Source organism: Vigna unguiculata, chromosome 1 (assembly GCF_037176805.1).
Source record: "Vigna unguiculata cultivar grain cowpea cultivar isolate G323 ecotype 2 chromosome 1, ASM3717680v1, whole genome shotgun sequence".
Taxonomy (NCBI): Eukaryota; Viridiplantae; Streptophyta; class Magnoliopsida; order Fabales; family Fabaceae; genus Vigna; species Vigna unguiculata.
Window position 1 is genome coordinate 34,742,714 of NC_140792.1, and position 21,353 is coordinate 34,764,066.

General features: G+C 29.0%; 2 protein-coding genes and 1 non-coding gene across 4 annotated transcripts; 2 read left to right on the top strand and 1 right to left on the bottom strand.

The window, feature by feature from the left end:
* Positions 1-4,377: 4,377 nt before the first annotated feature.
* On the bottom strand, positions 4,378-7,467 carry TBL1 (trichome birefringence-like protein (DUF828)). Its single transcript, XM_028081106.2, has 5 exons — positions 6,240-7,467; positions 5,833-6,025; positions 5,545-5,738; positions 5,311-5,469; positions 4,378-5,083 (listed from the first exon to the last, which is right to left on the bottom strand). Exons 1-5 carry the CDS (start codon positions 7,223-7,225, stop codon positions 4,729-4,731), a joined length of 1,887 nt encoding a protein of 628 aa, XP_027936907.1. The 5' UTR covers positions 7,226-7,467; the 3' UTR covers positions 4,378-4,728.
* Positions 7,468-19,286: 11,819 nt separating this feature from the next.
* Positions 19,287-20,888, top strand: LOC114176890 (thioredoxin-like 3-1, chloroplastic). 2 transcript variants are annotated; one of them, XM_028062082.2, is made up of 5 exons: positions 19,289-19,853; positions 19,957-20,031; positions 20,293-20,359; positions 20,463-20,480; positions 20,610-20,888. In XM_028062082.2, exons 1-5 carry the CDS (start codon positions 19,543-19,545, stop codon positions 20,706-20,708), a joined length of 570 nt encoding a protein of 189 aa, XP_027917883.1. In that variant the 5' UTR covers positions 19,289-19,542; the 3' UTR covers positions 20,709-20,888. The 2 variants fall into 2 exon arrangements, with proteins under 2 accessions (XP_027917892.1, XP_027917883.1); XM_028062091.2 differs by lacking the exon at positions 20,463-20,480 and having other exon boundaries at positions 19,287-19,853.
* Positions 20,889-21,209: 321 nt separating this feature from the next.
* On the top strand, positions 21,210-21,291 carry TRNAS-GCU (transfer RNA serine (anticodon GCU)). The gene has a single exon. It is a non-coding gene; the product is annotated as a tRNA-Ser (tRNA).
* Positions 21,292-21,353: the final 62 nt, after the last annotated feature.

A 21,353-nucleotide genomic window follows, 5' to 3' on the forward strand; every position in this document is an offset into this window, starting at 1 on the left:
ATTTGAGCAAAAGTGGATTGGATCAAGAAAAATAGATTTTTTGTCCACCCTAGTGACAAGTGACTTCAAATGTTATTTACAGTATTCGTTTTTTATAATCTGTGATAATTAAAATATACTAAATTATATCTTTAATATATTTTATACTGTTATTAACAACATTAATTGTTTTCAGTTTTATATTTATCTTTCCATATGATACTTTCATAAATATTTATTTAATATAGCCTATATTCATCATCTAGTTTTATATTGACAAGAAGAAAATGTGCCCCATTAATATAAAAAGTATTTATGAAAATTAAACAACTTGGATGGAATGACAATTTTTTTATTTTTTTTTATAAAAAAAGTAACACTTAAATATTGATAAAAGTACCTATATAAACAATGAAGTAAATAAAATATAGCCGTTAAAAGTGATCATTAATTTGTGGTCGAAGATGGCAGGGCCAAAAGGGTGGTAAAGTATATCTAGGGATGGCAACGGGGCGGGGCGGGGACGGGTTTCGCTATCCCATACCCATCCCCGCATAAAAAATTCATCCCCATCCCCATATCCAAACCCAACGGGTATCAAACTTTTTTCCCATCCCCATCCCCACCGGGTAACGGGTATAATCTCGTACCCATACCCGTACCCGTGTTCTAACTACTTCAATATTAATTTTTATAAAAGAAAAAAAATTACGGTAAAGAAAACATAATATTATGAAATATTCAATATTAGGAGGATTTTCTTCGATGCCAAATACCTTAAAATAAATTATAATTGTTTACATTTTATATTAGAATACCAAATAAAATTTCATGTGAACCAAAACATTTGTTAAATTTGCAAACTACAACATTGATGAACTTAGTTGATAAAATTAAAAAATATTTCAAAAAAATATAAAAGGAAAACAAATATTTAAATTAAAATATATTTTAAATGTTTGTTTACTTCAATTTTTTAAATTCTAATGAATATCTTTTTTATACACTAATAAAAGTTATAATATATCACTTGATCAAAATGACATAAAGAATAAATAATAAACATAATAATAAAAGGAAAACAAATATTCAAATTAAAATATATTTTAAATGTTTGTTTACTTCAATTTTTTAAATTATAATGAATCTCTTTTTTATACACTAATAAAAGTTATAATACATCACTTGATCAAAATGACACAAAGAACAAATAATAAACATAATAATAAAATTTTGACATAGATTTTGTATCTTTTGAACTTCAATATATGTTGGATAGTGACAAAAAAATATTCATAGCAATTACATTAAATTTATATTGTAGTAAATAAAAGTTATTTATACAATTAAAGTGGAAAAAGTTATAGTATGATTAATAGTGAGTTATAAAATAACAAATAATTAGATAGAATATATCGAAATATTATTCTACATGATGAAAATAAACAATAAATAAAAATATTAAAAGACTAACAAATGTGTGTTTTAGAAATAATTTGAGAGACTATCGAAAGAAATCGCACAAAGGAAATCAAATGTATAATTAAGGTATGATAAAATGAAAAATACCTTACAGAACTAATTATTAAATTATGTTTGAAGTGGTTAAAATTAAATAGAAATATCATTAGTGACCAAAAAATTTGTCATTAAATTACATATAAATTAGTAATTAAATTGGTCACTAAATCAAGTACAGATTCGATCATTGAATCGGTCACTAATTTAGTCATTGATTCAGACAATAAATCAACTACTACCACCAATGACGAAAAATAGTGACTGATATGGGTTACTGACTAAATCAGTCACCATTTCATGTTTTTCTTGTAGTGAATTATCATATACTATTCCTAAATATCATTATATATATATATATATATATATATATATATATATATATATATATATATATATATAAATTTTAACCACTTCAAACAGAATTTAAAGTGAAAAAATTACATTATGATTAATAATGAGTTATAAAATAAAAAATAATTAGATAGAATATATCGAAATATTATTCTACATGATGAAAATAAAAAAAATAAATAAAAATATTAAAAAACTAACAAATGTGTGTTTTAGAAATAATTTGAGAGACTATCGAAAAAAATCACACAAAGGAAATCAAATGTATAACTAAGGTATGATAAGACGAAAAATATCTTAGAGAATTAAGAAAACTTTTCAAATATTAACATATAATTAATGGTTGAAAAATAACAAAAATTATTTTAATGAAACAAAAGAGTTCTTCAAATTAAACAAAAATTAATAATAATAATAAGTAAAGAATTTTTTTATATTATCTTAAATTGAGAGTATAAACATTCTCATGTGAAAGAAAAATTTATAATAAATAAAAATATTAAAAAATAATATAAATATTCAAATGTGAGGCATAATTTTTTTTAATTAACATACATCATTTTAACATAATTACATAAAGGTTATGATAAGATAAAAAATATATTGGAGATGAGAATGAGTTTCATGACAAGTGAAATAATTAAAAGAAATAAAAAATAGAAAAAAAATATATATATAGGGGTTACTTGATTAATTGTGAATATTTTAATAATTTAAACGAGAATGGAGATATGGCGGGGACGGGTATTATGGCGGGTATATGTACATCCCCATACCCATCCCCATACCCAACTAAAAAAAGTCGGGGATTCTCCATACCCATACTCATACCCAGTCAATGCGGGGATTCCCCGTCAAAACGGGAACGGGTTCGGGCAATACCCACGGGGACGGATTTATTTGCCATCTCTAAGTATATCTATGAAAGTGATAAGAACTTGAACTATATATAATGTGTATTTTTTCTAATAAAAATTCATTTTAGTTAGCTCTGTTTTTATGGAACAGAAAATGATTTTGACAATTAATAAAAATGAGACATATTAATTTCTATTGGAATTTTAAATAAAATACCTCTATATGCTCAGGCTTAACTATGAAGAGTCCAACACAAGTTCTTCACGCGAAAACTATTAACTTTATACGCCACTAATTCATTATGAACATCATGTTTTGTTATGTATCTATCAGTATCGCGTTTAGAAGGTGCATAAGTAAATTTTTTGAATGACCATACTTTAATGTAAGAATTAGGTCAAATTTCGGAAAACAATTAAATATGGATTTTTTTTAATATTAAATAAATTATATTAACTTTTTTAAAGGAAATGTTTATAGGGTATTTGTTTTAGGAAGGAGTTTTTATAAAGGGGGAGAGAAAAGGATTTCAGTGGTACCAAGTAACATAAATGTGAAGCAGATAAAAGAATTTGATTTTTGATAAACCTAACTTGAAAAGAAGAAAAAGAACATATAAAGAGAACCACATGAGGCTTGTCTTTAGGATTCGTGGTCACCTTGTGTTGTGCATTTGGGTTCTTGTTCTTCGTTGGTATATAAAATAGTAAGAATTATTTTTAATATTTCATTAATTTTAAGACTAATTTGAGAAACCATTACATGATCTTGAAAAGTTAAATTCACAGTTTTATGGCTCGGAGAATCAAACAGAACAATCTAAACGGTAATTGTAATATATCTATTTCAGGGAAATTGGGATCCATAAAACCTAACCCCTTTCTATTATTGTTTTAAGTTATAAAGTTTGTATCCCTTATCAATGCTTCTCTTTGTCCTTCATTTACTCATTTTATTTAGTTGATTTTTTTTCTTTCAATTATTAAAATTTGTTTTCATTCTCCTTTTTTTTCCATAATTATTAAAATGCTAATAGTAAGTAAATAATATAGCAAATAATATATATTAAGTTATAATACATCTTTTCAACTAATATATATGACTTACATTCGAGAATGGGTAGTTATTATTACATAGTTTTCCAATTGCATAATTTTCAAATAGTATTGCCATATATCATATTTGTTTAACATTTTTTTTTTCGTATTGTGACTTTTGTTTCTTTAATGCATCACACATTATCTACCCAAGATCAAAGAAGCACCACATTCCAACCATTATTTCAAAACTTATTAGAAAGTGAATTTAAATCTAATAATCTGAAATCTTCGAACAAACTCTCTTGAAGACATTATTAGATAGCAATTCAATAATAGGTAATACAATAGAACTAATAAACCAAGTTATATATACTTTAATATCATATTAAGTTAATCTAAATCTGTGAAATATCTAACACACTCTTTAAACAAAAGATGATTTGCTAGCAACCCAATTAAACCTATATATTAGAAATCTAATAAACCCAGTTAGAATAGGCTCTAATATTATAATGAAGAATGAATTTAAACCTATATACTAATCCCCAATTACATTAAACGCTTAACAATCACTATTCAAGTTTTCCTAGACAAAAAAATATGTAAAGACTTACATGAAGAAGCATAGTGAATAAGATAATTTCAATAATTTGATTATAATAAATAAAATGTAAATGAACTTAGATTTACAATAGGAATTAGAAAAAAAAAAAAAAATGAAGATCCAAAAGAAGATAATAATTTACACTGATAAACAAAACCACCTTCTATTCTCTTCTCTTCACCAATTTATGTCATCCATCCATATCAACAAACTTATTGCATTGCAGCACAAATCATGTATATATTGGTTCACTTAATATCATGAACCTTCATATAAAAGCCTCTTTCTGTATATGGTTTCTTTGTATGCATAAGAACAAAAATGGTATATAGCATATGTTACTTAACTCATTAAATCTGGTAGTTCATTCGTTACCTATGTTCTCTTCTGCTTATGCTGATTCCGATACTCTCTCATCAGAAGTTCAGCATAGAGAATCTCATTCCATATATCAGGAACACCAGGAAGGCACCAGTGGCTGCAATCTTGGTATCTCAATGGTGATTTTCTTTCTTCAGGAGTTAGATTTTGCTTCCTGTATATGGAAGGATGACCATCCTTTCGAAAATCTGTCATTCTAGTCACGTTTTGGTAGGTCACACTAGTTTTCATGTTCTTTAGCACCTTCTCCAAAACAATCATCTTATCCGGATACTCAGTTAGGTACTTCTCGTTCTCAATTGGATCACTTTCACTATCACATTGTCCACCAGAATTCCACTGTCCACCACTGCAGTTTCAGAAGTTTCTAGCTATGAGCAAGTCTTCTAGCACCATAATCATATGGGGGTGCTCAAGAAATGTATTCTCTACTTGCAAGTAATGAACTTGAAACATAGTATATGATGACACCAAAATATTCCTTTATTGTTGTTGTAAGAGTTGTTTCATGTTCAACCAAACAGAAATTACCCTAAGATTTCAAAAGTGTGATTAAACAAATTACTTGTGTTTTACCTGAAATGGGAGGCAGAATAGCCTCTGAAGAAGACCATGGTCTTGGATGGATTAATGTTGGCATCAACCCACCTGCTCCATGTAGTTAAAGCTCTTCGGAATGCCTCTAGAACGTTTAACTCAGAATACACATGGCTACCTTCTTGGTAATAGTCCTGTCTGAAAATTCCATGGTCAACTTTTAGTCCATGATCATGGAAAGAGAGGGTGAGTGTCATATCATATCATACATACCCTTTAGAGGTTTTATCATGAGTCCACCAGTGGCCAGTGTTGAAGATGATAATGTCTGCATCTTTGTATTGAGACGAAGATTGACCAACTAAATCAAGACGAAGTGTTTCTTTCTTTGTCCCATTCTTATCAGTCATTTCTTCTTCTTGAACCAAAAATGGAGACACAAAAAGCTCCACAGAGAAGTGATAATCCTAATTACACCAAACCAGAGTTCTGTTAGGCAAAGAATAACAATCAAAACAATTACGGAAAAGCAGCTGCAACACAAGAGAGTTCAACACTCACCTTGAATATAAATGAATAAGAGGCTTCGCCTCTGAAATGAACTCTTCCATTTGCTTCATAAACCTTTTTCTTATCCTTCACAGCACTTCTCAATATGCAAATCAAAGACTCCCACATGTTCCTATTGAGAGAATCGCCAACAAAAACAAGTCTTTTCCCTCTCAACAATTCCAGCATTCGATGCGCATCCAATCTGTTACCAATTCAACCAAATTGGGAGCCCCAAAAACAAACAACCAATGGATCAATTCTAGTACAATACAAAACACAGCAACTTCCCATTAGCCAAACAAAACAACAACATGAAGCAGACAAATATTGTCAGTTTTGGATTAACGTAAACATCCATCAAATTGAAAACTTTGCCACCTAAAACTAAAAACAACAAATTCAATATTTTCCAATACCTTGGGAGGCTGCAACCCTTAGGCTTCCACTTATATGTTTGATATTCCTTATCGGGCCTTCCATTCCGAATACAATTGAACTGTTCATCTATCAAAGAGCATGAATCTGGCTTATAGAGAGGATAAGAATCATCCTTAACCCACTTTCCATCAAAAAAATCACACTTCATGAGAGACTCCATCGATTCATCGTTCCCCTCAGTGTGATTCTTCCCATTAATCTGTTTCCTCGCCAGAGAAGCCGTGTAATTACCATTCGGAGCAACACCCTTTACCGAATCAGACTTCACAGAAGAATTAGAACTTGAGTTCTGATGTGGAACTTTCTGGACAGGGAAACTCACTGGAACATTGGTTGCAGGTGTTGCAGGTGCAGTAGCATTTGTAGTTTGGTTTGTGGTTATAGCTTTAGCTTCAGGGGTGTTAAAAGTGTGATTTTTTACACCCCCAGATGTTTCCTTAGCGACAACGGGTGGTGGTGACTTCACCTCTGGAACTGGAGCCTGAGAATTGGTGTGGTTAGTGGTTGGGAAAGGAACCGCATCTTGGGATGAAACAACCGAGGATTGTGTTGTGTTGACAAAGGAGGTTGCTTTGAGTGTTTGAGTTTGTGAGGTAGTGTTGAGATGAGGAGAAAGATAAGTGGCATTACTTGCAGATCTAGAAGTGTTGGTGTTGTTGTGCAGTGGATCAGAGGAATTGGAGGGTGAAGAAGAGTTTGGGAAAAGGAGTGAGAAAATGGAAGGGATTTGAGGCTTGTAGGAACCATCTGGGGATGATGTGGAAGAGAATATGTTGGTGAACCAGGGAGAGGAAGCGTTTGGAGAAGGGGAAAAGGCTAAGAAAACAGTGAAAGCGACGAAGGCAATTGCGAAAGCGTATGCAAAAGCCACTGTTTTTCTGGTTTTGAGAATTGTTGAGAGGCTCTTGAGGTCTGTGGAGAGGTTGGCACCACCGATGGGAACGTACTTGGTGGCATCAGCCATGGAGATTGGAGGTTTGTGTCCCTATTTTTTTGGTAGAAGAAGATGAGAGTTAAGAGGTGAGAGAAAGGAAAAGTAAAGTAGTTGCTTCCAGTGGCACACAGTTGCAGCCTTCAGGGTGTTGAGACATGAACATGAATGAAGAAGTGTATGTGTGAGTTGCAATATAGGTGGGGTTGTTGAGTTATGTTTGGCCAACACTACCGCAAAATCTAGAAACTGTTGTGTGAGAATACCATAGCTAGACTTTGGAGTGTTAAGTGTAGAGAGAGAGAGAGAGAGAATGGTAATTAGTGTAAGAGAGAGAGGGAAGAAACTTCCATTTGTTTGATTCCTTGTAAAAATCGTTATGGATGAATAAAAATAAGAGTTTGCAAAGGCACTGTAAATACAATTTACACTTATAGTAACAACGTTTTAACAATAACAAAAAATAACATAAAATGGTAGACAAATTTAAAATAGTTAATGTTGTCTTTAATTTTTTTTAAGGTGAACCAAACCACTTTCCTCCAAAATAATTTATGTAAAAGTATATCACATTCACATATATACAATATATATTCTGAGGATTTTCAGCTTGGTTAATTAGAGAAATTAAGTAGATAAGAGGATTAAACTCTTGACAAAATCTGATTAGCATATTTGGATATTAATGAAGAAAGATAAATTTCCTTTATGATGAGTCAAAATATTTAAATAATTAATTTGATATTTATTACCATTATTATAAGGATTATATTGTTAAATAGAGTATTAGAATATTTTCCACTGTAGTCATTTTGTTTCCAATATCTTTCCTCTTCAAGAAGGAAATAGATGTTGAATACTCATAACAGAAAGATATGGTATCATTTCGCATATATAACATTTGTCTTTTATGGATGTAAATGATGTTTAGAATTCGAGATTTTTATTATTTTGGAGTAATTTATGTTAATTGATTACGTTCGTACTGATGAAAAGAACGTTTATTACTATTTATAAAAATTTAATTTTAAACATTTTAAAATATGTTTTATTAAAAATATATTTTGAATCATTGAGTAAATGGATATGTGGAAAGAGAAGAATAAGAAGAAACAGATCCTTAGGTGTAAAAATAAAAATAAAAAATAGTTAAGACCTGATATAACCCTTTATACTCTGTCATATATCTGAACCATGTGGCAAAATGATGAGGACAATATAAGTAGAAATTTGACCCTTGCGGTATCAGATTAACTACGCCACTTTAGTGTAGTGTCGGTGAAGCCGCGTTTGCGATAGGAATATTGGATAAGGACATGTATAAATCCAAAACATACAAAAATATGTTGAATTCAAAATTCAAATTCATTTTAAAATAATACATTCTTATTTTTATTATTAAATAAAACTAGATAATTTTAGGTTAAAATATTTTTTTTCTTAATTTTTGTCAAATTGTTATATAAATTTTAATTTTGTTTTCGTGTTCAAATTTTTTTTATTTTTGTCAATTTTATTTTATTTAATATTTTTTGTTAATACCAGTTAAATCATTAATAATTATAAAAATATTGTCATATAAAAATATTGTCATATGTTATTTTATAATTTTTTTAATTTTTTAATTTTTTTAATATTTTTAATTTTTTTAATGATTCAATCAGTATTAATTAAATTGAACAAAAATTAAAATCTATTTAAATTTGAAAACATAATTAGAAATTATTTGATAAAATTCGATAAAAATTAGAAAAAAAATATTATAATCATAATTTTATAATAAATGTTGTTTTAAGAAACCGTTACTATTACAATTAAAATATTATAATTTTTTAATATTATAATATTAAAAAATATTATAGTTTTTAATTTTTTATCAAATTGAATAAAACTTGACGAAAAAAATATTATAATCTTAATTTTATAATAAATGTTGTTTTAAGAAACCGTATTACTATATTACGATTAAAATATTACAGAAACAAATTACGTATCACATGAAATGTACTAAGAGGCATGATAAATTCATGAATTTTTCCGCATAATATGTGAAGTTGTTGTTGATGGTGAAAAGTGTGACTTGAAAAGAATTTGCTAAGGTAAATATTTATATATTTGGTAACAAATAATTAAAGCTAAAAGTATTTAAATGCTTAAAAGAAAATGAGGTGTCTATCCACGTCAGTGTGAGTGTACGGCGAGACTTCCGTACGTCATTGATTTTGACGATGGTATTGTGTTATAAACGGTCTGGATTTACGGAACCTTTAGGGTTACTTATGTTGTTGTGACACTTGTTTGTAGGGGTGCATCACACGCGCTTATGCTTTCTGGTTGTTATTTGACGTTGTCGGTTGGTTTTTTATTAAGAAAATGAGTGGTGTGGATATGTGTGCCCAATCAAAGTGTGGGGTGGATGAGGCATTGTCACTGCATTCATATAGGCCACACCACAGTTACATCCTCGAATCTTCACATAATTCCCGTGACAACTGTCTTAGCCTACACCCTTTCATCTTTCGTACACTCTTTTCAATACACACTTTACAAAATTTAAAACCATTCAAAATATAGGGTGTGGCTACTCTCCCCTGAGAGTGAAATGTGGGTTAGGTCCTGTTTAAGTTTGCTCGTGCTTTTATTTTTTTTATAAATATAGTGAAGTATTATTAGGATATTTAAATTAATAAATATAATCATTTTATTATATGGTGATAGCTAAAAATATTTTTTAACATATTAATTTGAATATTGTAAAGTAATATTTATATAAGTGATAAGTTAACCTAGTAGTTAGAAGAAAAAGAAAAAATATTATGGATTCGATTTCTCTTACAAGCAATTTGGTATATTTCGTTGAATTTTAATATTTTTACTCCTTTAAATTATTAAAAAACAAGTTATCACTCAAGATGAGTCAAAATAAATTAGATAACTTTTAATAGCACACTAAATTAATTAAGATATATAAGTACATCTTAATATTAGAAAATAAATTCATAACACACTTCTATTAACTAAAAATACTACCAATTATAGATGTTTACGGCTATAAAGATGAAACAAGCATAGATAGTTAATTCGTTATAAGATTGATTTCACTCAGCACAATTTATCATAGTTGAACTTTATGATAGACTCTAACTAATGTTGACATCACTAATTTTAAATTATTTTTTGTTTAAAGTAATTTAGCATTGATTGAGTTTATATTGTTGTTTTTTAATTCAAAATTTATTTAAATTAATATTGGTTTGGTTGACGCTAATACAGTAAATTAGGATACAAATCTTATACGATACTTTTATATTCAATAAATATAAATGAAAAATATAAAGACATTATAATTGATGAAAGAGGTGAATGTGTATAATGAAGATTGATGCAAATAAAGAAATGATTATGAAGGAAGGAGACAGGGAAAAGAATATTGACGAAGGATGCTAGGAACAAAATGTTAATGAACATGTGAATGAAAAAAAATATAGTATAGATGAAGGAGGTGAGTGTGGATAAAATAAATAAATATGATATGAGTGTGAATGAAAGATACAAAATATGTCAGGAGATTTATAAGTGTGAATAAAGTAGATGAGTGATATAAGATTTACATAGAAAATGAATAAAAAATATTATAGGTGAAAATATTTGCTATTTTTAAATATAGGTCATTAGATTAAAAGTAATTTATGATTTATATTCAATATAAAAAATGTATGCAGATTTGGAATATATGACTTAGCATATCAACATTAACTTAAATAAATATAAATATTAAAAATAAAATATTTATTTTAGTTTTTACTTTTAGCATATGCTAAACTAGTGACACTAACTTAAATATTTATTTAATAAAAAAATTAAACATTTTTTAGTTAATCTTTTGATTGTATTAGAGTTATTAGTGTTAATTTGACCAACTCTAATATTTAAAAGTTAAAATTTTATTTTATGGTAGTGAAAGTCTTATTATTATTATTATTATTATTATTATTATTATTATTATTATTATATAAAAATATATTTTATGCTCTGTAAAATTACATTAATAATTATTAAGATTAAAATTTATTTAATGTGACATTTTACTATCAATTTTATGGGTATTAGTTATATCTTAACCCGTTTTCACATGTTAACATTTTCCATCCATCTAAGTTATCATTAACCTCTAAACTAACTATTGAATTTATCTGAATAGCTATAAATATAAATGAGATGTGTAAAGTAGAAGGATGTAGATATCCATCATGGTCTTAAAGGTTTTACTTTATCGTATAAAAGGAATGTGATTTCTACATTGACCAAAAGGAAATCCAAAACACCCTATCGATTAAAAGTTTAAAACTGGATATGGAAAAAAGATAAAAAATTTGAGGAGATGTTGGTTTAAAACATAGTTTTAAGTGTGATATTAGAGAAACAGTGATGGGATTTGAAGATTGAAGCACATGCCGGTGGTTGATTGGCAGAATGGTGCATTAAACTCGCGTCACATTCATGCACCAAACTTCTCTCCACCGACTGAAACATTATGCTGCAACATGCCTAACCAAATCACCATCGATTTCAATTCCAACTCTCTCATCACCTTTTGGTGCAGTTTATTCACCCTTTGCCGCACGTACAATTCGTTTCTCCTGTTGCACCATAGCATATGAATTTTCCACGGAATAAATTTTGAAATTATCATTTTTCATTATGTTAGATTAACATAAGGGTCAAAAGGAATATAATCAAATATTCGAGGTTCTGTTGGAAAAAGAAAAAAAGAAACCAAGATTAACGTTGGGAAAAACAATTTGAAATCATTGTTTTTTCTCTTTCCTTCTATCCCCCATATACTACTACTTCCTGTGACCATTAAATATGCATGTCTTAATATGATTTATTTGAATAATAATTGATCGTTATGATAGATAAACTCGTTGTGGCAGACTGAATTCCTGGTGATGTTGTAGTTTACCTATATCATAAATTCTTGGTCGGTTCAATAGTTGTTTTCTCTCATTTATGCGTTTTGTAAGGTGAAGGATAAAAAAAGAAGAAGAAATCCAATATAGTTTATCTCATTTGTCAATACAACATGCATGTGAGTATTGTTTTATTTATTTTTACAACGAAACTATACAAATATGTAATGTTAAAAACCTTAATGCAACACCAATGCCGACAATATCAAACGACATTGTTCCCTTTTTAAAGATAAATACTAAAGAATAAAATCACCGCAGATAAACACATGGAACTTAACGACCATGTGAGGATTAACCAAAACATAACATGGATATTCAAAATATAAAGGCCAAACTTGTTCTACAACACAACTTACTCGATTGTGTTAGATCATTTTATACCTGGTATTGATTCATGTAGTCATAAAATGATTTTAAAAAATGTATAATATGGTTATTGGACTTAAAATTACATTATAATCATTAAATATTATTCTTAAGTCATTCGAAATAAATATTTTCATAAAGTTTTTTTTCTTTATTTTTAAGATCTTTTGTTCTTACTCACTGAAGAAAGAATGAGAAAATATAAAAAAAAAAGGACAAGAAAATGCATAAAAGAAGTCTAAGAGGAGAGAAAAACAACTAAAAAAACATTTAGAATTTTTCGAAATGTTTTATTAATCTAGTTAAGTTTTATAATTTTTTTTATAGAGTATTAGAGAATACTCATATAAATAATTTTTTGGATGTTAAATTTGAAAAACAAATTACAGTGCAATAATCTTCTAGATTGAGTGAACATTAATTGTCACGTTTGGAGAAAAAAAAAACACTATTTGAGTGAAAATTTAGATGAAAAAAAGTTGAATTTATGTTTTATTTTTAAATGAATGAAAATAGGAATGAGATCAAGTTTGATTTTTTACTCTAATTTTTGTATCAGGAAAAATGGAGTCTTTCACATTTGAATTTTTCCCATAATTTGGCATAAGTGAGAATCTTCGTTTGAATGAAAATATTAAAAATTCCAACATCATCAACAAGACTAACTTGTTTCAGATTTTTATCTAACACTAATATAATAATTTGTAACTTTTAGACAACGTGGTTTAAATTTCTTAAATATAACTTGTACTCTTGAAATCATAAATCAACATATATCTTAAAGAATTTCAACCATAAATTCAAACCAAGTTTAAACTCAAACTAATAAATTTGACTAACAACTATTTATACCACTATAGTACAATAGAGCTCTTAACACGGTTAAAAAGTACTTTTAAAGGCGATCTTAGAACTGTTGTTAATTTAGTTGTCGTTATAAATTCAAATAATTAATGACACATGAATTTGTCGTCGTAAGTATGCTTTTTTAATGATAAATAAATGATAAATTATCATCATTTTCTATCAAACTAACTTGGACAACAACCGATGGTAACGTCATTTAATACTTTTTTTAACGTTAGTGGTTTAGTGAGTAACCAATAACAACGATACTTAGAATGGTGACAACTAACAATGAAAGTTTTAAATAGATTTGTGATTACGAGCTTCGATGACAATGACATGAAGACTAGCAAGAGAGGAAACCACTGCATGCAAATGTGGAGCAAATCAAGACATAAAAACAACGAACTTGGCAACAAGACAATCGGAGAGCCTCGATGGTGCAACAAGTAGCAAACTTGAAGGTGCAACATGTGGCAAACTTGAATGAAAATGGAGAAGAAGAAGAAGTTTTGCAAAAAATAAAACACAACGGATTGACAAAGTAACAAAAACAAGTATGTTTTTTAAAAGCATGATTTTTAACGGTGGTTGACCACAAAGTTGTCATCGTTTGTAAGATTTTTAATTACGGTTCTTGATAGAATGGTCATTATATGTCTTGGAAGGACATTTAATGACAATTCCTCAATCAATCAATCACACACACACACACACACACACACACACACACACACACACACACACACACACACACACACACACACACACACACACACACACACACACACACACACACACACACACACACACACACACACACACACACACACACACACACACACACACACACACACACACACACACACACACACACACACACACACACACACACACACACACACACACACACACACACACACACACACACACACACACACACACACACACACACACACACACACACACACACACACACACACACACACACACACACACACACACACACACACACACACACACACACACACACACACACACACACACACACACACACACACACACACACACACACACACACACACACACACACACACACACACACACACACACACACACACACACACACACACACACACACACACACACACACACACACACACACACACACACACACACACACACACACACACACACACACACACACACACACACACACACACACACACACACACACACACACACACACACACACACACACACACACACACACACACACACACACACACACACACACACACACACACACACAGATATATATATAATTACAATCCTAAATTAACCTATATTACTATTATTTTGTTGTGGAAGAACCACGTGTAAGATTCCTAATTTTCATTCATAAATCTTCCAAAACCAACTAAAAAAATAGATGACGAAAATTTTATTTTAAAACAAATTCTGATAGAACAAACTTACTCTATCACCAAGAATCTTAGGATGAACTCAACGACATCTGATTTACAAAAAATACTAATTTTTATGAAATGAAATTCAAACAATAATGTTTTCTTATAAATTTTATTTAAATAATAAGATATTTATAATTTATGAGTTATATGATTAATTTCATACATATACATTGACATATTTTTAACAAATATTTTAGGGTTGTAATTTTTTTTATAGATATATAAATATTTGAGAGATGTCAAAAATATAAAAAATATATTAAAATTTTAAAAATAGTTTCAATTATATATTAAATGAAAAAAAAAGGTTCGTCCCTGACTAAATTATATATTCATGATAAGGTAGAAGTATATTATATATACATGAGCTTCTTTTTGTAATATTTCATTTTCTTCTTCTAATTTTTACCACATTTTATTTAGTATTTTATCATACAAGTTTTACAAATAGTTTATCTGTTTTATACTTTTCACGTTGTTTTATGTTGCAAATTAGTTTTCATTGTACAAGGATTTATTTATTTTTTTTCTGATGGAAAAGTGTCAAACACGGTATCCTATACAAATCTAAAAACATAGACAAAATTAACATAATCTATGCGAATTTGCGAAAGATAAACTTTTGTCCTAAATTAAAAATAAAAGAAAAGCATGCCAACAATAGTATAGATAATATTACTAATGTTTTCTGAAGCTGTATTTTAAATGTCTTCTAATAATATACACCATGTTTAATAAAATACATAGTATTGAGACACAAATTTAAATATATTTAAAGAAAAAAAAAACTATATAAAAAATAACAGTTAGACATGATTTTCTGCTAGACCGCACTATTAATGATAAATTAGAGCCGTGTGAGATATCCAAACCTTCACGTGACACAGGAACAATGTTAAGAGGAATATATTTAAAAAATATTTTCATAAACATATGAAATCTTACATATTCAAAGCTAGTATATTATAAATTAACTTATAAAAATGTTGTAATATTATTTCATTATTTTTATATTTGACTTTTACTTAAATAATACAATTTTTGACAAATATTTATAAAAAAGTTATTTAAATGTGGCTCAGAAAAGCAAACACCCAACTGGACTCCACCATTAGACATAACATGATCATAGCCTACGTGTCCCGACCACTTTCTTTGCCACTATTCTTTCTTTCCAACAAGTCCACCATCCATGTGAACAACAAAATATATATTATAAATTATTTATAATATTTTTTATTATCATAATAAATGTAAAATAAAAACACCATAACCCCTGATTTTTTCTTTTTTACAATAATTTTATTTCAAAAACATTTTTTTCAAATTATTAACCGTGTTAAGATTTCCAAAAAGAACCAAATTCTCAAATATGAATTATGCTGCCGAAAATTAAAAACTCACTTAGATTCGGTCCTCCCATATTGAATTCCCATGAGTTTGTCCAATTTTTTTTTCAAAAAATTAATAAGAAAGAGTAAACAAAACATTGGCTAAAGTTTTTCTAAAACAATTAATTTATTAAAAAAAAAATCAATAACACCACACTTCTTCTTTTCTTTATGAAAGAAAGGAAAACAAAAGGTAGAGATTGAACCACCGACCTTATTATTTCTAAGAGATAGAGCAATAAAATAACACATGCTTGTCTTGTCACTCACTCTTTCACCCTGAGCATGCCCAAAATCACTATTATTTCTGTTCTTCCTTTTCAACCAAACTTCCCAATAATACCTGTTCCATCTATATACGAACCACATTAACCCCATCAATTACTATTATTTCTTAATATAAATAAATATTCAAAACATTAAAATAAAAATAATTGACCTCTTTTCTATGTTCCCACACCAGAAAAGAAAAGTTGTAAAAGGCCTAGGGTATTGTAAATAAGGAAAAAGAAAGACTTAGACAAGGTTGAAAAAGAGGCAATTAGGGTTATTCATTTCCCATGCATCTTTGGAGAACCTTCATATCAGGTCTGAGGTGGCCATGCCTTTAACTTTTTCCCTTTGGCATCACTACACTGCTTTAGTTCTTAGATTCCGCCAAAACACTTTTTTTTCTTAATGAGATCGATATCTTAATAACAGTTAATCATAATGTACAAACAAGTTTGAAATTATTTTGTCCCAAAACAAGTTTTATTTTATTATAATTACATATTAAGAACGTATTGAGATCAGATAAGCTTATTGCAATGATTGAATTGCCATATAATAAATAGAATGCTATAACAGACAGAAAGGACCACCTCTGTTCTCTCTTATAAACTAAAAGTGATAGTGGGTTTGTAAAATATGCGAGGATTTGTTTTTATTTTATTAAGGATTCAAAAGATATTACTAATACTGTTTAATATATATTAAACTATCTTAAATTAATAAGTATTTTAACACAGTCTATTATTTATTGTATGATGATTTGAAACATCTTTAAAACTTCAATTAACATGTCAACTAATCAAATGACATCGGTCAATATCTGAAACTACTAAATTGACTAAATAATTGTGCACTTGAGATTCTATTAGATTTTATTTTGATTACACCTAATCTCTAAACTCACACGATTCTAGATAAGTTAAGTTAGCACAAATATATAATAAACGATCAGAGTTTAGAATCTTCAATTCAAATGTTTATTTATCATTACATTTTAGTAATCTCTACGTTAATTTTGTATGTTCATAATCTTGTATACCGTTCTATGTAATAATTTGATGTTTAGTCTCTTATTTTTTTTCACTAGATTATTGGTAATTGTATATTTATGATACATGGCAGTTCGACCTAAAAAAGATCATGAGAAAAAATAATAAAGTGAGATATGTATGTAGAAAAATTATATCCATTAGAAATCACGGGATCCATCATTAATATGGTGATAGATTCAATATAACATTTTATAAAAACTAGTGAAAGCGCATCTCACTAGCTCTATTATAATAGTTAACTTTCTTTTATAATAATAGAAAACAATAAATATAACAAAAAAAAAATCTTTACTATTTTGATTTCAAGTGTGATGATAGAATCACTGTCAATTACTATACATGTGATGTATTGTTTGTTTTGGAACTATGTTCTGTCATGATTTTATTCTTAAAAAATTTCTTAAAAGGTGAAAGAATGAAGATAAATGCTTTAATTTTATAATATAATTAAAATATTAATATTATTGATAGTGGAAAGTTGCTTTTGTTATTAGGAATACTAGTGAAAATGAAGTTTATGCTGAACTATAGAAGAATTTGCTCCCATTAAATTAGTGTTAGTTATTAGTGGGAAACTGTTATGCAATAGAAGCCCATTGGTAGTAATTCTACAGGCCCAACCTCTTCACAGGAGGAATTACTTTCTGCACCTCATACCTTCTTTCTTCACTACTATGTTCTTTGAAATACTCAAAAATACAATTAACTACATTAAAACACGTGTGCCACATCAATTTAAATTGTTACTTAATTTTATTTAAACTAATCAGCAACATTTTATTTCAACTTATTTTCTACAAGTTTTATTTATTTTAATTTAATATAATTTCAATTTTATTTTTATTTTAAATAATACTCACATTTCATTCTATATATTTTATACTAAACACGTTTTATTTTAAATCACTTTATGTTTATAAATTTTTATCTTGTTTTTTATTATTTTTTCTTTAATCTAAACAACTCTACTTTTACATTTTTTTTTCTCTTCAAATCTTTCCCAAATTCACTCTAAAAACAAACACAAACTTAATAGTAAAATTCAATTATAGAATGTGGTTTTTTCTTTTTCATATACCAAACAAGAAAGTGTGATATCAACATTCTCAAACCCAGCCTCACAAAATTGCAAAACTGGAAATATTATAAATGAACTAATAGTCCCATAAACATTATTCCAAAATGCGATTTATTATCATAAAATGAACTGATCATGACAGCTGAAATTTCTTCCGATTTATCTTTCCAAAAAATACTTATAATACAATATGGTAATAACTTAATAAGCATCTATAACATAACCTGCTATTTTTTAGAGCAAAAATAAAATTATAACTTATTATATTGCTTCTTTTAAACATTAATTAAATATCAAATAAAAATATTCTTACACCACTTCTCTGTTGTTTTTACCAAAATGAACTCACTAAAGTTAGATTTAGTAAGAAGGTTGACATTTTATAACATGATAAACCAAAATCAGAATTCTCACCAACATTTTTCTTCACTACTGTCCGACTTAATTTCACAAATAGTTGTTTAAAAGGTAGAATGAAAGGGAAGAAAAAAAAATAAAAATCACATGAAAAATGTAGAAAATTTCCCCCCATTGAAACGCCTTATAAAATAAAGATTGGAGCTTTATCCGAAACGCTTGGGCCAAAAATTCTTTACCCTTCGAATTTATATATATAATTTTCTCCATGTCTTTCTTAACACACCTTCTGGATAAGCTTCCCTTGCGTTGCGCCATTTTTCTGAACTTTTTTCCTTATTAAAACTAAACATTATTTATTGAATTTCACCAAACCAGGTTCACAGAATCCCAGACCAACAACCTTAGTCCATGCTCTGTCCCCTAAACCTAAGAAACCAGGTAGAATGATAGTGTTCCTTTTTCCTCAGCAATAAAGAAGACCATTTTCTTGATCGGCTTGTGCGTTGTAAAGATCAAAGCTTGGAGTGCAAAAGGGTATGTCTGTGATTGGGGCGTGTTCACAGTTCGTGTACGGAGAGGTTTATCAGAGAGATGAACAGTGGGCACAGTGTTTGGTGAGTGGGAAAGGGTATTTGTTTTGTCACAGAAGTGGTGGGTATGAGAACATATGGGTTGGAAACAGAAAGAGAGAAAAGAAGATGAAAAGGAGAAATTTTCGCGTGGAAGCGATGTGGCCTGATTTGTCAAGACCAAGTGAAGTTGAGATGGAAGAAATCACTGATTCCGACCACCTTGATCGAATTCTTCTTCTTGCTCATGAAAACTCACAACCTATCCTCATTGATTGGTTCGTTCTCACAACAATTTGTGTTATTCTCTGAAGTAGTGAAAGTAAAATACACAGTAATTTTGAGGATATATATGTTGTTTTGATTGTTTTTGTAATGCAGGATGGCTACTTGGTGTCGGAAATGCATCTATTTGAAGCCCAAGTTGGAAAAATTAGCAGCTGAATATCTCAACAAGTAAACTACTCATTGTGTCTTCTTCAATTAGATGACTCTATATTTTCCTTTAAATCAAAACTATGTTAATCTGATATCAGTTTGCATAGCTATATATAACATTTGAAGTGAACACTTGAATCAGCTAAATAGAAGTTTATAGCTCAATTGTTCGAACACTATACACAAAAAATATGATATTTGAAGAGACTGTCTATGACTCCATTGTGTCTTGTTAATCCAAAGCAAATTATAATGTTGCTACTCATTCACATGTTTCAGAGCCAAATTTTATTACGTGGATGTGAATAAAGTACCCCAGACTCTAGTGAAGAGAGGCAACATATCTGTAAGTATGAATTTTTATTCTTAATTGTTTCAGTAAAAGGATGTTACATGATGCTGTGTGCTCATTTTGACTGTTGTTTCTTCTGTTGTTCTGCACTGTACAGAAAATGCCAACAATTCAGGTGCGTTATCTCGTTAAGTTAATTTTTGTATGTGGTAACATTAAAAGAGAGTAATTTTTGTGACTAGAAAAGGATGATTTGGATATCCAATTATAGGAAAATAAAAGGGATAACGTGAATTGTTTGCAGCTGTGGAAAGATGGAGAGATGAAGGCAGAAGTGATTGGAGGCCATAAGGCTTGGCTAGTTACTGAAGAAGTCAGAGAAATGATCCAAAAATTCTTATGATACTTCTGTTTCCTCAGAAAAACAAGAGACAACAAAGTTACAATTGAAGAAACTAGTATTCCAATTTATATATCTTGTTAATACTTTTTGTATGTTGCAGCAACTGCATGTAGTTGTAGATTATATATATTAATGGAATTGTGTACCATAGCTGAAAGAATTTTAACTTGGAAAGGAAAATGCTCAGTGTTTGTACAACCATAGAGGAAATTTATACCAAGTTAAAAAACTTACAATTGTTTTCTATTCATGACAGAAAAATATTATTATATAGGGAGTTGTGAGGGAAGCACATTGACAATTACCTTGATTGTGATGATTGTTAACAATTCAGTTTTTAATAATTGGTTTTTTATTTACTTGTAAGAGCGGATTTGGAGCTGAATCTGGTTTTGGTACTTGGTTTGAAGTAAGGAGATATCACCTTTAGGTTATTAAATAGTGAAGCCCGAAGTTTGCATAATGTATAATAGAAAGAAGCAGGAATATTCTTTCAACAACGTCGCTTTGGCCGAGTGGTTAAGGCGTGTGCCTGCTAAGTACATGGGGTTTCCCCGCGAGAGTTCGAATCTCTCAGGCGACGAGTGCTTATTTTTTTCCCAAGATTTTTAACTTTCTTGATGAGATAATTAAGGGGGCGAAGAA

What these genes read in the sequence shown, in the direction of transcription:
- TBL1 (XM_028081106.2), bottom strand. Translation starts at nt 7,225, where the DNA reads ATGGCTGATGCCACCAAGTACGTTCCCATCGGTGGTGCCAACCTCTCC. An exon ending in AAGGGTTGCAGCCTCCCAAG is followed by an intron (nt 6,026 to 6,239) that starts GTATTGGAAAAT and finishes AATTGGTAACAG; the next exon opens with ATTGGATGCGCATCGAATGC. An exon ending in CATGATAAAACCTCTAAAGG is followed by an intron (nt 5,470 to 5,544) that starts GTATGTATGATA and finishes TGGAATTTTCAG; the next exon opens with ACAGGACTATTACCAAGAAG.
- LOC114176890 (XM_028062082.2), top strand. Translation starts at nt 19,543, where the DNA reads ATGTCTGTGATTGGGGCGTGTTCACAGTTCGTGTACGGAGAGGTTTAT. An exon ending in CAACCTATCCTCATTGATTG is followed by an intron (nt 19,854 to 19,956) that starts GTTCGTTCTCAC and finishes TTTGTAATGCAG; the next exon opens with GATGGCTACTTGGTGTCGGA. An exon ending in GCAGCTGAATATCTCAACAA is followed by an intron (nt 20,032 to 20,292) that starts GTAAACTACTCA and finishes CACATGTTTCAG; the next exon opens with AGCCAAATTTTATTACGTGG.